This window comes from Typopeltis vanoorti, chromosome 9, assembly GCF_054136105.1.
Source record: "Typopeltis vanoorti isolate ZY-2024b chromosome 9, IOZ_Tvanoo_1.0, whole genome shotgun sequence".
In the NCBI taxonomy this organism is placed as follows: Eukaryota; Metazoa; Arthropoda; class Arachnida; order Uropygi; family Thelyphonidae; genus Typopeltis; species Typopeltis vanoorti.
Window position 1 is genome coordinate 122,561,037 of NC_143557.1, and position 12,302 is coordinate 122,573,338.

General features: G+C 33.2%; 1 protein-coding gene across 3 annotated transcripts in view; it reads left to right on the plus strand.

The window, feature by feature from the left end:
• LOC150103488 (ras-related protein Rab-22A-like) overlaps positions 1-12,302 on the plus strand; it is an 87,754-nt gene that overhangs the window by 59,936 nt on the left and 15,516 nt on the right. For all 3 annotated transcript variants that reach the window (XM_090397748.1, XM_090397747.1, XM_090397749.1), the window contains 2 exons: positions 6,542-6,665; positions 11,625-11,717. In XM_090397748.1, the coding sequence (XP_090253874.1) occupies positions 6,542-6,665; positions 11,625-11,717 (217 nt within the window). The remainder of the gene's footprint in view (positions 1-6,541; positions 6,666-11,624; positions 11,718-12,302) is intronic.

Sequence of the window (12,302 nt, forward strand, 5' to 3'; positions counted from 1 at the left end):
CTTCAATAATGTTTGTGTAATTTAGTCTACAGTTCACATCTGAGAACTGCTCAACTTTTATTCACTTTAAAACTTTCTTACATGTTCTTCTTTTCAGTATGAAATTCAATTTTATCCTTCTCAAGACTAGATGGTAATCACTTCCAATTTTAAATCCTCTGTACACTCTAGTGTCCTGCACCAGAGAAAACATCGCTATCAACAATAACATAGTCATTGAGAAAATAAGGGGATAAACATCCTTTGTTGTTTTATAGCCAGTAAGCGAAACTAAAGATCGATAACTACGATCTATAAGTTTCATGCTAAAAAACCATCGACGAAGTCAATTTGAAGTAAAGGTGGAGCAAGCTCCACCTTTACTTCAAATTGACTCTTGACACTATTCTTGATATTTTCTCATAATGTAAAACACAGCTCCTAGGAGATGTAATATTGCCATTACATTATGAGGAGAGGTCACTACCCAGACCGGTTTCAACCTTTTTTGAGGTCTCATCAGTGAGTAGGTAGACCTGGAAGAACCTTTTTTCGGCATGAAACTTATAGATCGTAGTTATCGATCTTTAGTTTCGCTTACTGGCTATAAAACAACAAAGGATGTTTATCCCCTTATTTTCTATATTAAGGTGCCAGAAAACTAGCCATTTGGCTTTTTATCTTGACTAAAATAGTCATTGAGACTTTTCTTATTCCTTGCTTCTTCTCTCCATGTGAATTTGTGCACATTTTTATGTTTGGAAGATTGTGTTAGTAATAACCAGTCCATGTCCTGAGCAGAAATCCAACAAGCATTTGCCATTATTATTAGCTTTGCTGTTTTCTTCAAATTTTCCCAGAATATTTTTGTATGTCTGACAATCATTTCTTTCTCTGCTATTTAGATCCCCAACAATGACCAATTTTTCATTGTGTCAGTTGCTTTCTCTAAAGCTTCAAAAAATTCTTCCACTTCTACCTTAGTAGAACCTTCTGTGGGACCATAGGCACAAATAAGTCTCATTGTTCAGTTTCCCATTCTGATATTTGCCCACATCACATTTTTAGACTGCCTGCCATTCAAGAAGATTAACCTCGTATTTAGTGTTGAATACTATGGCTACTCCTTCTTTTCCTTGATTGTCATTGGCTGAATATAACATTTTGTATTTATTGCTCAGAAAGATCTCACCAGTTTTTGTCTTTTTTGTTTCAGTCATCCCTATTATGTCGATCTGGTACTTATCTAATTCCTCATTAGCTCCATTTCTTTGCCATTCAGGCTTCTTACGTTGATAGTACCGATCTTTAACTCTGGTGATGTTGAGTTGGGGTGTGCTTTCAGATTTGTTCCAGTAACTGACTTTCTGCTGTTCGCCCTGGTTCCTTGGTGAAAACAATGGGGGCCTTGTGTAACTGGGCGACGTCCCAGCTGGTATGAAATTTTGTCATGTTGTACCATCATTTTTATATTTTGGTTTCAACCAATAAGAATACAATTTGGTCGGCTAAATCCCAAATTGCGCCCATCTTCATTCGTTCAGTATCCAGGTAGATACCTAACAGGGTGCACTACGAGAAGGTGAAGATTGGATTTTAATTTAGAAGCCCTGGTCAGTTCTCCGCTTTCCTTTAAAGGCTATGTGGAGGTCTCCTCTCAGTTATACAGCTAGGACCTTTAAGCACTTGGAACTTTTAATCCTTGATCAATAACTTAATCAATATTGAACTTAATAATTGTATTTAATAAGCCAACAATTAACTTAATAGTAATCCCGGTGTAACAAACAGCTGCTTTAACATAATTAAGTACATGACTATTTAACCTTGCTCTCCACCTTTTTACTTTAACCACACAACCGGCTGAAACGTCTATAGACGTCAAGGTTATCATGGATGCGAAGTGCATATTAAAATTGTAATACCATTTTTAATAATTATTGTAATAATTATTCATATGGTTCATTATTGTAAATATCATATGGTTCATACTCATGGTAATTATTGTAATAATTGCCATATGAGGATGCGTATTTGATCAATAATGGCCAGTAAGGTGATTAATTGTTCTTACTGCATTTCTACTACAACAAACATGCAGAAAGAAACCACAGGAATAGTTTGTTATACTGGATGGTTTTTATAGTGAATTTCCTTTGGTACCTAATATTTCATAGGTTCCTCTGGAGCTTTGATTTGTTTTCAAGAAAGGCCAGGGTGCATTTAAGGCTGAGATGAGAAATTCGATCTTGAGCAGAAATGTATTATCAAAGATAAGGGAAAGCGAAGTTAGATCTTTTTTACAAGAAATAAGACAAGACGGTGTTTTGGTAGCATTAAAATTCACTTATCTCACTAGAAAATAGCAAGAAAATCAGTGTTTAAGACATTTCTTACAGATCTTGAATCATTTTGATACTATAGAATTTGTCGAATGAAGAAAAATAACTGTGTGCTGTTAAAACCGAATAGGTTTTGCAGTTAGTGAATGTTGGTCATTAATGTAAATGAGGATGGGCATGAATGAAAGCTTTGGAGTATTCTGACATTGATAGAGAATCCAGAGGTGGGGGGGAACTACTTGCCATGACATGCTGTGAATGATCAGAGAGGATACCTAACTGGAGGGTGTCCTGACATCTTGGGATATTTGAGCATTGGTAGGAAAGAAGAGAGGAATCCATCCACCACATATCCAAGTGTGAAGGATATGTGGTGGATGGACTATGGTGTGATCTTTATGTGAAGGTCATAGTGTTGAGTAATTAAGTTTATTTTAAATTAAGGTTATTAGTCTTTGATCTGTGCTGGCTCTAGTTTCATCTTTGATGTTTTCCCTTTTTTTTATTAGTATCTGAATTTTACAACTTAGCTCTAATGTGGAAATAGTCAGATGTCACTATTACTTACTGTAATAGTGGGCACAGTATTGTACAGAGTCTGCTTACTTAGCATCTAACATTCCTTTAATTGTATTTGTTAATTTGCCACTTAGCTATGCTCACTCTGTTTAACGTTTCATCTTCCCTTTAATGTATTAGACTTAACAGTTTAACAGTCTGTCTTGGTTCTGTAGAGCAAAGTTATTTGTGTTATAGAACCCTAATGATATGATGATTATTCTCTCTCTCTCTCTCTCTCTCTCTCTCTATATATATATATATATAGGCAACTATGTCTGTTAATTCTCTGGGCAGTTTATCTTTTTTGTTATTGCAGGCATGATCACATAGTCCGAAGGCATTGTGGGAGACATGATTATGGTAACCACTGCCTATCATACACTTATTAAATTCTTTCATGTATGTAACTGCCTCTGGCAACCTGTTTCATTCATTCATTCACTACTCTCCAGCAAAAATCTAGACCTCACATAAAGGTTCCCCTTACACGATCTCCAGAGATGATTTTTGTTCTCTCCTGTCCACATGTATTGAAAAATTTCTTTGGCATCTAATATATATATATATAAAACCTTTTTCATCCTTTTCTGCCTATCCTTAAAACCTACTGGCCTTCCGTCTGTCCTGATAGGGAGCACTTCACAGATCAGGCATTTATCTCTGAATCCTTTCCACTACTTCTACATCCTCAAGAAACCATGCAACCATATCTGTGAAAAACAGTCATTATGTTCTCATATCAAAGCCGTATAAATAGGGACAGTAACTTTCCTCCTTGTTGGCATCTCTTACATCCAAGCAGATTCTTCACCATCACCCCCAAATCCCTAGACTTATCAGTTTTCTGCAGTGCAATTCAATCAGTATAATACAGAGCTTGCAATCTCTTCAGCCCATAACATAACCTTACACTTAGCCACATTAAACTTGCGACTGTTATCATTTGTCACACTGTCATTTTGGGAAAAGGATACTACCCACTCTGTGAGTTTGTCCAAATCATCCTGCAGGACTTCTTCAGTTTATTAACAATAGCCCTTCCCAGCTTAATACCATCAGCAATGAACTGAATATTTCCCCTCAGTTATTCCCAATATCACTAATGTACAAACTGAAAATTAGTGTTCCAGGTATAAAGTCATGTGGTGGTGTCCACCACTTGTCATGTGCCTTCTCTTTGATTCAATACCATATGCTCTCTTTGATGTCTATCAGCCACTCTTATCCGTATTATTAGCTTTGTTTCTTCCTCCATTTGTTCTAACTTACATAATAGGGTTTCATGTTTTTCATTTTTTTTGTTGAACACCTTTGCAGTCTTAGCAATATCTTGCATGATTAAAAAAAAAACAAATGGAGGATAAACCCTGCAACCTCAACATAGAATTGGCTAGTTTGGCTTCAGTTGAAAATTCCCAATCAAGTTTGCTTCCTAATGAGAGTTGAATCCCTATCTTTTCTTTCTCTCTATAATAAGATATTCTTATTATAGAGATCTTTATTTTATCCCCATGATTTCTTCTGTTTGTTGTGTAGTAAATATCTGGTCTTTACAACTTCCTGTTTAGCCTAAACTTCAATGGAGTTTTTCCTTCTGTTAGTGTTTAAGAAAAACTTCAACAGTAATAGAACAGAGAATGTTTTACAACAACGCTTCCCAAACTGTGGTCTGCATGTCCCCAAGGGGGCCCCAGGTTTTGTTGAAGGGGGCCGTGAAATAATGAAAACAAATTTAAAATGTTTTAAGACTAACTAGATTTTTTATCTTAAAAGAAACATATTTTTATGTTTCATGTGCTTGTACTGCAAATGTACAATAACAATATATCTATCTATATAAAAATATGAGATAATGTGCCATGTCAAATATGTATGTAAGATGATAAAAATGTACTATTTGTATTTGATTTTTGCAATATTCACTATGTATGTTTTGTATTGAATATAAATACAATAAATCTTATAATATATGTCTATATTACGATTTTTTTTCGAGGGGGGGGTGAAATATTTTAATTTTTCCAAAGGGGGCCCTGGCATCCAGCAGTTTGGGAAGCACTGCTTTACAATTTCATTCTGGAGCCTCAGTAGAGACATATTTTTAATAATTTTTGCTTTCCATTTTTCTTTCTGTTTTTTTTTTTTTTCTATAAAATGAGAACTTTGTTCTAATCATCTCGCATTTGACCTTCTGACAAGCTTACTAAATTACACTGCATAATTTAGTGTCTGACATACATTCTGGGGAGTGCAAAATATTATGACAGTCTGACACAATTAGTATTTCATGAGTAGTTTCAGCTTTTTTAAAAATTGTTCTGCTATTTGTCTAGTTTTAGATTTTGATCTAAAACTAATTATATGAAGAGCCAGAGGCTTCAAAAAAAAAAAAATTGATCTGAAACATTCCTGACTATATTAACTGATACTTTTTTTGACATTTTTGTCTGAAACACCTGTTTTGCTAATGTTTCATCTCATATTCTGTTTAAGGGATTATACCAGCTTAGAATAGCTGGTTACACATTCTTTAATAACATTGTTTTTGTCTGATATCTGCATTTTTATATGGTTCTTATATGAATATGCTATTCTCATCTTTTTGCTTTTCAAATTGCTCTTCAAAAGAGAAAAAAATAAAAAAAAAATTCTGCATTTAAGCATTCAAGGTCATATATTAAGTACTCCAGCTGCTTTTCCACATTTCAGATTTCTGACTTTTTTTCTACCTTCAGTACTGAAATATACTTACATTTCTCCTGAATGTTTTCTTTCATGGTTGAGTTGCTGACTACCATATTAAGTACAGAATTATTAGAATTGTTTTGGAAACTGAATATTCTGATAAGGTTTCTATGAAAAAAAAAGCTTTAGGTAACTGTTAAAACAGAGAAGGAAATATATTTCTGTATTCTATACTGCATTTTAACAGTGAATATAAATTGGCTACCCTCTTTGGTCTCCAGTTTAAAGAGTCAGAAAGCTAAATGACCAATATTATTTCCAAGGAAGTGGATTGCTCGGTAAATTAAAAACATCTGAACGTGATGAATATTATGTTTGCCTCTTTCATCAGCAAACTGATGTTTGGAAATGGAATTTTTTTTTTTTTTTTGTTAAATATGCTGTTCTTTTAAAACTACTATATTCATCCTGCTGTGATACTTTGAGAAATTTTGCTTTGTTGATTAAACTTGTTCCTGTTTTGAGGATGAAACTCTATCATAATAATTAGGACTTAATCTATGAGGCTCACAGGACTGTTGCTGCTTGTAAAGTGATGCCTGCCTGGTTGACTGAGTGGATGGTGTACCTACTCTTCATCTAACAGGCTGTTGGTTCAGATCCCTCTGTGGGTAGGCTACAGATGTTTGTGGATGTCTTTGGGTGGGAGATGAAGTTCAGCACCCCCATGCAAAACCACTACCACCTGCTATTTGAGGCCTGAAAAAGTTCCACATTTGGTCTCTGGAGTTGGATTCACAAAACTAAATTGTACTGCTTTACACAATGGTGGAAATACTTTGAACAGATTTTACTTACATTGACATTCAATTTGCACTCTATAGAATAAATCCTTGAAGTAGTCTTTGCAGATTTATGAATTTTATTACGGCTAACTATATGACTATACTTTCGTTAATATTTTTGTTCTTCAGATTACATTTAGTGCAGTCAAGAAGTGGGTGCGTGAATTAAACATGCATGGACCTCCTGCTATCTTAATCGCAATTGCTGGTAACAAATGTGATTTGGAAGAGAGGCGAGATGTTACTTTTGATGGTAAATACATTTCTCTTTTATTTATTTTTTTAGAATTGTTAATACTTAAATGTTATTACATAAACTGGTTGAAAAATTTATAAAAAAGACAAGACTAACAAGAAATAAAAGCCTCATTTTGAAAGTCAAAAAATTTGAATCTGGTTTAATACATAAATAGGTATATTGCATTATCAGTTTGTTTTTTGTTTCTGGTATTTTTCATGACAATTTTTTGATTTTTAAGAAGTGTTGTTTAATTATATAAAGTCATTATGTTATTTTTCATTTGTTTCTGTTAACATCCTCTCCTTAATCTGAATTAGAAATCTTCAGTTCAAATAAATGATTAGAGTAATACTTAAGAGTGTATGTTTCAAATACATTATACTACAATATTCTGTTATTTTTAGAGATACCAAATGTGATGTTTTAATCCATTATTTTTGCAGTATCTTAGTGTTCAGAATATTTAATCAAGTAGTTTTTGTATATACATTTTTATATAGAATTCTCTTCTAAATAGTGGTCTGTTTTAGCATGTTTTCATTGTCTTTGCCACAGATGTTTTCACTTTTCTACTATACTTGGGAATCATAAAAATTCCTAATAATTTTCTCTTTTTGATTTTGTTTTTTTACACATGTAAACTTCAGATAATAAGTCATATATATACATACACACACACACACAATAACTCAGTTACAAATTTCATAGTTCTGTGATTTGCCATCAGAAGAATGATGGTTCACATTTTGCTTCTACATAGCTGCCTTTTTTGTTTTGTGTACTAGTTGTTTAAAAGCAATTGATAATTACAACTCTTCACTTTAAAAAACATTTTTTTTAATATCTAACTTTTTTTATTATAAGTGCTCTATCTAAATTATATTGCAATAAGTTCAAAAGCATGACGAAACTAATGTGAAATATTTTCTGTTATTTCATTTTACTCTTTAAATAAAGTAAAACCTTTTGTGCTTCCCTTTTCTACAAATGCTGACTTTATTGTGATAAACAATGAAATATAAAGTTTTGCTAGATACCAAATATACCTTAGTGTATCTGGTATCTTTGTACCAGAGTTACTGGTGCAAAAAATGAACATAAAAATCAGTGATACATGGTATTATGATACATTAAAAGAGCCAAATTGAAGAAGGCAGTTTCTTAAAGATCCTTAAAAGTAGTTTAGTCTCCACCCTCTTTCCTGCTAACAAAATCTCCTCCTGTTTACCTTCCATAAAAGATAAACATGTTCTACACTCCTTCCTTGATATTTAACAGGTTGTGGGATTATCTCCATTCATAATTTCAAAATAAATTCAAAAGATGTTCATTTGAAAAACAACTGCAGGAACACCAGTTTTCAATCACCACAATAAACCTTAAAAATATGGTCCAATACATGCATGTTACATTGGTGTGTCAGTTTAATTTTGAGCTGTTGTTTAAAGAGATTGCTGGTCTCATTATTTGGTATCTAGCAAAACTTTATATTTCATTGTTGTGGGATTATCTCCATTCATACTTCAACAAGATGTTCATTTGAAAAACGACTGCAGGAACACCAGTTTTAAATCACCACAATAAACTTTAAAAATCTAGTCCAATACATGCATGTTACATTGATGTGTTGGTTTAAATTTGAGCTGTTGTTTAAAGAGATTGCTGATCCATTGCAAAGATTTGGGGAGGGAGAGAGAGAGAGAGAGAGTCATCCTAATAAATAGCGAGCAGTAACCCTTCCCTTTCATTTTTTTTCATCATGTCATTTTAAGGTTTTTTATTTTATCTTGTAACCACTGTTGTATGATGGCTCTAATACATTGCTGATATTTGTACAAAGGAATAACATTCTAATGTATGTCATGCTCCACCTTGTGAACATGCAATGATAACCCCAAAATTTTTGCAATAATAAAATTATAATTATTGTTTCTTGTGTCCTACATGTTTTTAATAATTGTTACTGCCACAAGTTTCATTGAAACCTTATTCAGGGGAAAATTCCTCCCATTCAGCTTTATTTCCCATTCTACCGAGAGAATTAATGCATGGCAGTTTAGATCCTCTGTAGCCTACTTATTAATAACTTGGGCTGGAAAAACCTGGGTTCTAATTCCATCTGGAATGTGAAAAACTTTAGAAGAATTTTACACAACTGAAGATGAGTGCTGATTTCATGTACAATTGGTATGATTTTCCACTAGAAACTGGTGTTTCATTCTGGACAGAAAAAACTGTCCAGAAGAACATGCAAGTAACATGCACAAAGACTTTGCTGATAGGATTAACTGCTCTCTTGTAGTATTAAGTATTAATTTCAATGGAACATGTCCACTAGATATGTTCCATTAAAGTAGGTTTCATGGTTTACACATGTAATGTAACAAAAATTATATAGAATTTATTCAAAAACTACAATATATTTTATCCAACATTACATGGACATTGTCTGGGAGATAAACTTGGATATTGGCATGCAATCTGATCGGCTCAGGTTTAGATGATTTCTTAGCATTTCACATGTTTCAAGGAAAAGATCAAATTTGAACTTGCTGGAGTGAAGTTTTGTTTGGTTCCAAGGAACTCCGTGCCTAGTGTCATGGCATGAGAAGCAAGGCCAGACTTGTCAGATTCCAAAAATGTAATATAGTATCCATGTTTTGGGAAGTGATCACTATTAATTGTTCATAAGTTTTTGTTGTTATTTTTTAATCTAAGCAATTTACTACAGTTGTTTCTTTGAACTCTAATAGCATAATATCATATACTTCAACTGCAACTGAGACATGAGGTAATATATGCATGATTTATTACTCATTATTTTGATTAATCTTTTGAATGTTATTAACAGTCTATCTTCCTGATGATGGCTATGTAATGTTGGATGAAATATATTGGAGTTTTTGAATAAATTCTATATAATTTTTGTTACATGTGTAAGCCATGAAAGTGACTTTAATAGTATTAAGTATGTTTCCATGAAGCCAAGTGGATACTCTTGAGGATGCCGAATGAATTAGACAAGTTTTGGAAATCAACTAAGACAAGTAACTATTAGTTATCCTACTTGTACAAATGAGCATCATTTAGTATCTAGGCCTTGCAATCCTGAACAAAACATCTCATTGAATATTTTCTTCTATACTTGAACTGTATTGTCTAAAATGCATAAGTAGAGCTTCATTCTCTCATCCTCATTCTCTGTAGAGCCTCATTTGCTCCTTGTTTTTCTAGAAAGGTATGTATATTTATTCTTCATCTTTTATCTCTGTGAACAAACACATTGTTCACTTTCAGCTGTTGTTGTTTTTGAATTATGGCTGAAGTAAAGCTGCAAAGTCAGTGTATTATGTCTTAATTGCATGTGTTCTTTTGGCAAATTTTCCTGTTTTTTGCTGGAGGGAAAACTCTGCCATTTTGGTCAGACCAACCTCATAAGTTCAAAAAAAAAAAAAAAAAAAATCCACATAAAAGGTTCCTTGCATCTTAGGGAGGAATCGTGGTCTTTGCAACCATTCTTTTTCATCCCATTCTCACTTATGCCAATAATTTTTGGACACAGTGTGCTGGCTGATGTTGGAGGTTTAACAGAGCTGTAACTGCAAGCACCAAATTAAATCATCATTGAAGGTTCTAGGTAGGGAAAGAGTAATATTTGATTGGGTGGTTTATGTTGCTGCTGATGAAACTGAATATTGAGTAGCAAGATTGCCGGAGTGGTTAGCATATTCACTCTCCAGCCGAAAGTCTGTGGATTCAAATCCCGCTGTTAGCATGGATGTCTTTGAAAATACTAGTGGTGGGCAGTAGATGGCATTGGTGTAGTTGCAGTTCGTTGTAGTTGGTGGATTGAGTAGTGGAGACAGAGAGTTGTAGAGTAGGTGCCCTCCCTCAATGAGTCTTTGGACTCCCTGGAAGTGCCACATAATAATAATAAGATTGCATATAGGTTAAATTGAAATGCAATTTTGGAATCAAGTTTGGACAAGAAGAATAGAGAGAGAGAGAGAGAAGCAGGTGAGTTAGAGTTAGGGGATGAGAGAGAACAGAATGATGAGGTTAAATCAGCATAGGGGAAGGAAGTTGGCAAGGATAGCTATCTTTTTGTTCTAGCTTTTAGACCTGGAGGTTGAGTTATGTTTAAGTATAGTAATTGGAGGTGGTAGGGACATGCTTGATATAAAAAAGGCAAAAGGGAACATAATGTGGGAGTAGTATTTTAAAAATGGGTTGGAAGCTACAAATAGAGAAATAATATTGCTATGTCTGATATTTATGGATTGTTGTTCTTTCCTTGTCATGATCTGTCAATATACTTATTATGGTAGCTGTTTTTTTTTTTTTTTTTTTTTTTTTTTTTTTTTTTTTTTTTTTTTTGATAGAAATTGTACCATATTGAGCTTATGAGCACACTCTGGTCACTGAGTGTTTCTATTAGATACAAATGCAATAATAGGGCTAGATACATCCTGGCTATGTTTTGCATGGAATTTCTAGCACTCAGAAAAGAACCACAAACCCCGAATATCATTCATCCCATATCATAATTCCCATTTGAAACACTTGAGTCTAAGAGTGTTACAGAATGAAAGGATGACCTTATCAGTCCCTCCATTCTCACTAGCCTAACCTCTTCCTCCACCATTCCATCCAAACTTCTTTAATTTTTTTCTAAGTGAGATATCCCCCACTTCCTTTAATAATGATTTTGTTAAGCTTGGACTTGCTCTGGCATAATAGCCACTGTCAACCTTCAAATAATGTTCAAAGCATTTTGATACATTTGTGTTAATTCATCCATCAAGACTGTTTTACATTGATAAATAAACAAGCAAAGTAATTATCTTTCAATTTGCATGCAGCCAGAATAAAAACTCAAGTGTTTATCGTATATATTAATTCTGTAAATAAATGAAATAAATATGCATAAATATTTAAACATTTTGTCTTATTCTCTGATTTGTTTAATAGAAGCAAGCAGATATGCTGAAAGTATTGGAGCTTTGTTTATAGAAACAAGTGCTGTAAATGCTGTCAACATCAGTGAAATATTTCAACAGATTTGTAAGTTTATATTTTTTGTATTTTTAGTTTCATGTATGATCCTTTCTTATTTAGAACTTGAATTTTCAAAACCAACAACAGTGAGAAGCATTTTATTGAATTTAAGTTTAGATCGCATTAATGTGTATTCAGAATTCACTGAGTGTGCTGTTTTAATGTTAAAGTACAGATGTTTAATAGCAATTGATCTGTACACATACTTGATATCATTCCAAGAAACATTTCAGTTTATCAGCTGGTACTTGGAGATAAGATGAACATTCTGTATATGCTATAATATTTACAGCCACAAGTATTTGTTGTTTCTATTAAATTATTAATTTAATACATGCTAACAGGTTTTTTTTTTTGAATTTGCATTGTTTACAGTCATATTATTGATTTGAATCTTAATCTGATTTGATTAAGTGAAATGAGATATAAAATTTTTTTTAATATTGTGAGGTCAAAATTATCTTTTCTGGTAGACAGAAGGGGGAGCAAAGATAAAAAAACAACAACAAAAGTATTGATGGGAAAACAAAGTACTGTATTGCACTGAGCAATGAATTGAAGATTGTTTTACCTTGAGGTGGATTCATTGGC